The sequence below is a fragment of the Otolemur garnettii genome, unplaced genomic scaffold (assembly GCF_000181295.1).
Source record: "Otolemur garnettii isolate 467f Iridium unplaced genomic scaffold, OtoGar3 scaffold00159, whole genome shotgun sequence".
NCBI classification, from domain to species: Eukaryota; Metazoa; Chordata; class Mammalia; order Primates; family Galagidae; genus Otolemur; species Otolemur garnettii.
The window spans coordinates 586,811-591,740 of record NW_003852554.1 but is presented as its reverse complement, the minus strand read 5'-3'; the positions used below and the strand labels follow the sequence as shown (position 1 = coordinate 591,740).

At 37.3% G+C, this 4,930-nt stretch overlaps 1 protein-coding gene across 3 annotated transcripts in view; it reads left to right on the top strand.

Moving 5' to 3' along the window:
- ZFYVE9 (zinc finger FYVE-type containing 9) overlaps window positions 1-4,930 on the top strand; it is a 174,650-nt gene that overhangs the window by 104,693 nt on the left and 65,027 nt on the right. For all 3 annotated transcript variants that reach the window (XM_023519158.1, XM_003799923.3, XM_023519159.1), the window contains one exon: window positions 580-735. In XM_023519158.1, the coding sequence (XP_023374926.1) occupies window positions 580-735 (156 nt within the window). The remainder of the gene's footprint in view (window positions 1-579; window positions 736-4,930) is intronic.

Below are 4,930 nucleotides of genomic sequence, written 5' to 3'. Positions count from 1 at the left end.
AAAAAAAAAAAAAAAAAAAAAAAAAAAAAGATGAGAGTGTAGTTAAAATACTAAAATTTCTTGGCTATAAATAAACATTAAAAATATGTTTTCTTTAGGCTATAACTGAAATCAAAGCTTTAATATTGGCTTTCATTGTTGTTATTTCTGGCCTTAAGTAGGTAATTATTTCTTTTGGTGAAGTGATTTTTTTTTTTTAATATAAAGGTAGAGGATTATATTCTTCAATCATTATAGCAATAGGATGCATAGTTTGGTTTCGTTTATTTTTTCTTAGTGGAATGTTCCTTTTAGTAATTATACCTTAAGAATTTTAAGTGCATTTTCTTTCATTATTATTTCGTTGACTTCCTTTCAAATCATTTTTCTAAGTTTAGGAAAGAGCCAGAGACATTGAAAATGCTTTGCTTTCTGCAGTAGTTGTTTGGTTTAATGCAGTGACAGTTCATGGTCGAATTATACAAACTTAGATGATCTATTTTAATCTTTGCTGTATTGTTACGTATTTCTTTGCATCTTTTTTAAGAGTTAAGGATTGAGAAGAATGTCTTTATTTTTCTATTTTTATTCCATCTGTAGATGTGAATAGGAAGTGTTGGTGTTTCACAACCAAAGGAATGCATGCAGTGGGTCAGTCTGAGGTAGTCATTCTTCTCCAGTGTCTACCGGATGAAAAGTGTTTGCCAAAGGATATCTTTAATCACTTTGTGCAGCTTTATCGGGATGCTCTGGCAGGTGGGAATACTTTATGACCTAATCTTCTACTTTTGTGGATGATAAATTTTTTTTGACTTATATACAAAATAATAGTCTTAACTTTGGACTTAACCTGGCATGAACTTTGATATTAGTAGCAAGTTAGAACTTGCCACATTGTGCAGAAATTATAAATTTTAATATTTTACCTGGTCTTATTATTTTACAGAGGCTAGAATTAAAGTTGTAAAAGAAATACCCATTGACCTTGATGTAATAGCAGTTTTCTTTGAGTGGCTTAGGGGTCGTGACATTCATTGGTACCTGGTAGAGCAGTGGTTCTCAACCTTGCTAATGCTGCAGCCCTTTAATACAGTTCCTGTGGGTCATGACCCACAGGTTAGGAACCATTATAGTAGAAAGAAGCAAAGTCATAACTTAGTATTTGTTTCTTTAGTTAAGATATCTATATAATCATAATGTAAATACTTTATTGGATACTCAGATTTCAAAAAAATTAGCATTGATGATTTTGTTATGGTTTCAAAATAAATTGTAAATATTAACTGTAATAATTTAAAAGTAAAGGCATTGCTCCAAGAAGTTGAGGAAAGACTAAGGTTAATAATATAAAGAAATACTAATGTTGAATTAGAAACAAACATTATTTGTTTGACATTATAATTACTATAATTGTATTCATTTGTATTATATTATTTGTCTTTATGAAGTCAATTTTCTTCTGACTTAACGGAGCAGCTAAAAAGTGTGGTATATTAAGCTAAATTCTCATTTATGGTAACAGGAAGTCAATAAATAATATCTATACTTGATAAATAGGGAAAGAATATTATAAGTGTAGGAACTAGAACAAATGAATAACAAAAAAGGGACAAAGCTTGAAAAGGGAGTTGAGGGTGGCCAGGGTATCAAAACTATTTTCATGTATTATCTGGCAATATTTCATAAACATACTAGAATCATAAATTATTTAGACTTTCTAAATGCAGTAATTCCCATTGTGAGATTCTGTCCAAAACATAAAATGCACTTTTGGTGGTGCCTATAATTCAGTGGGTAGGACACCAGCCATATACACTAGGGCTAGCGGGTTCAAACCTGGACCCGGGCCAGCTAAAATAACAATGACAACTACAACCCCCCCACCCCCCAAGTAGCTGGGCATTGTGGTGGGCACCTGTGCTACTTGGGAGGTTGAGGCAAGAGAATCACTTAAGCCCAAGAATTTGAAGTTACTGTGAGCTGTGACGTCACAGCACTCTACTGAGGGTGATAGCTTAAGACTGTCTCAAAAAAAAAAAAAATGCACTTTCAGATGTCAGAGTGTTTATTGTAGCATTCCTTAAATTTAACACAGAAATTCAGAAGCAACCTAAATGTTCCAGTTTCAAGTGAAAAGTTTAACTCTTTTATACTTATTCAATGTAGGCATCTTTTTAAGAATTTTTTTTAGTTTTTAAAGTAATATTTATGAATAATATAACTACATAGAAAATGCTCTTGAAATAAGTACAAAAACAGGACATAAAATTGTGTTTTTAATGTGATTGTGTCAAGATTATGCCCTAGGTGTAGGGAACCTGTGGCTTTGGGGCCGCATGTGGCCTTCTCGATCTTTGAGTGTGGCCTTTTAACTATATCTAAATTTTATAAAAAGGATTTGTTTTGTGAAGTTTAGATTCAGTCAAGGGGCCAGACTTGGGGATCACATATGGCCCTGAGGCCACAGGTTCCCTACCCTAAAAGGATTAGGGTGCGGGAGATTAATGAATGTGTTGTTTAAGAGTGCATCCTTTGTTCTGTAGGCAATGAAGAATCTTTGTAAGGCTTTGAGATGATAAATGACATAATCAAATTTACATTTTAGAAAGGTGATGATGAAAAGTGATCAAAGTCCCTGCCTGAGTTTAGTGACAGTTAAGAGCAATTGCAGTGGAAAAGCAAATGTGTATTCATCCATGAAAATACTGCTCAACATTAAAATGAATAAACTGTTGATATATGAAACAACATGAATCAATCTTACATACACTAGACTGAGCAAAAGAAGCCAGGCCAAAGACTGTATATACGTGTATTAAATGATTCCAGTTATATGATTCTCTGGAAGAGGCAAAATCAATCTGTGGTGATTAGAAATCAGATCAGCACTTGTCTGAAGTGAGGTCAAGGTGCCAGTGCTAGAATTGATAACAGCGGCCCAAGGAATTTTCTGAGATGATGTAACGTTCTATATATCTTGATAGGATAGTAGTCACCTGGGTGTTTACATTTGTTAGAAGTCATCAAAGTATGTATTTAAAATCTATTTTTTATATGTAAATTACCCCTTATTAAAATTTATATTTTTAAAAAGCTATCAAAGGAGGGCAGCACCTGTGGCTCAGTGAATAGGGTGCCAGCCCCACATACCAGGGTGATGGGTTCAAACCCAGCCCCGGTCAAGCTGCAACAAAGAATAGCCAGGCGTTGTGGTGGGTGTCTGTAGTCCCAGTTACTTGGGAGGCTGAGGCAAGAGAATTGTCTAAGCCCAAGAGCTGAAGGTTGCTGTGAGCTGTGACGCCCACTCTACCCGGGGCAACAAAGTGAGACTCTGTCTCAAAAAAAAAAAAAAGAGCTATTGAAAGAAATCAAATTATCAGGGCTGAACTTAAGTAATGGCAGTGGTAATAAAGAGTATTGGAGAGAAACCACGCATGGTGGTATGCATGTATAATCTCAGCTACTCAGGAGGTTGGGGCAGGAGCCCAAAACTTTTGAGACTAACCTGGGTAACAGCAAGACTCCATCCTTAAGAAAAAAATGCCTGGGCAAAGATTTTATGAAGAAGACCCCGTTGGCAATTGCAGCAACACCAAAAATAAATAAATGGGACATGATCAAGCTAAAAAGCTTTTGCACAGCTTAGGGCATGACAACTGAAGCAAAAAGAAAACCTTCAGAATGGGAGAAGATATTTGAATGCAATACAGCTAACAAAGGGCTGATAACTAGAAGCTATAGAGAACTCAAACTGATCAACAAGAAAAGAGCAAATTGGGGTGGTACCTTGGCTCAAGGAATAGGGTGTCAGCCCCATATACTGGAGGTGACGGGTTAAAACCCAGCCCCAGCCAAAAAACTGCAAAAAATAAAAATAAAAAAAAGAACAAATAATCCCATTTATAAGTGGGCAAGAGACATGAACAGAACCCTTTCTGAAGAAGACAAATGAATGTCCAACAAACACATGAAAAAATGCTCATAATTCCTAATCATGAGAGACATGCAGATGAAAACTGCCTTGAGATGTCACCTAACCCCCTGAGAAGAGCTCACATCACAAAGTCCCAAAGCCGCAGAAGCTGGATGTGGAGAAAAGGGAAAAGGTTTTACACTGCTGGTGGGACTGCAAACTAATATAGTCTCTTTGGAAAGATGGAGAATCCTCAAAGAACTAAAAGTAGACCTTCTGTTCAATCCTATAGTCCCATTACTAGGCGTCTACCCAGAAGAAAAAAAAATCATTTTACCCTAAGGACATCTGGAGTAGATTGTTCATTGCAGCTTAGTTCACAATCACCAGGATGTGGAATCAACCCAAATGCCCATCAACATATGAATGGATTAATAAACTGTGGTATATGTATACCATGGAATACTGTGCAGCCATAAAAAGATAGAGAATTTACTTTTTTTTTTCTTTCTTGAGACGGTCTCACTCTGTCACCCTGGGTTGAATGCCATGGTGTCACAACCCACAGCAATGTCCAACTCCTGGGCTCAAGAGACCCTCTTGTCTTAGCCTCCCAAGTAGTTGGGACTATAGGCCCCAGCACTATGCCAGGCTAGTTTTTTCTGTTTTTAGTACAGACGGGGTCTTGTTCTTGCTCAAGCTGGTCTTGAACTCCTGCGCTCAGGCAGTCCACCTGCTTCCGTTCCCAAAGTGCTAGGATTACAGGTGCGAGCCGCCACACCTGAACGCCCCAGGTATACTTAATCCTTCTCAGCCCCCAGCCAGACGCAGCTTACTCTGCAGCCTCCCACACAGCGATCCTCCAACCACGTCAAGGGGCCAACAATCTCCCCTCCATCAGAGTGTAAGGCTGGAAATCATCTGCAAAGCTTACATGGAATAAATCCTATGTGTCTGGCACACGGGCGCTCATCTAATATTCACAGCAGCACAGACCATTTCCTTGTGGCATTTCTTTGTGGTTACTGATACATGTCA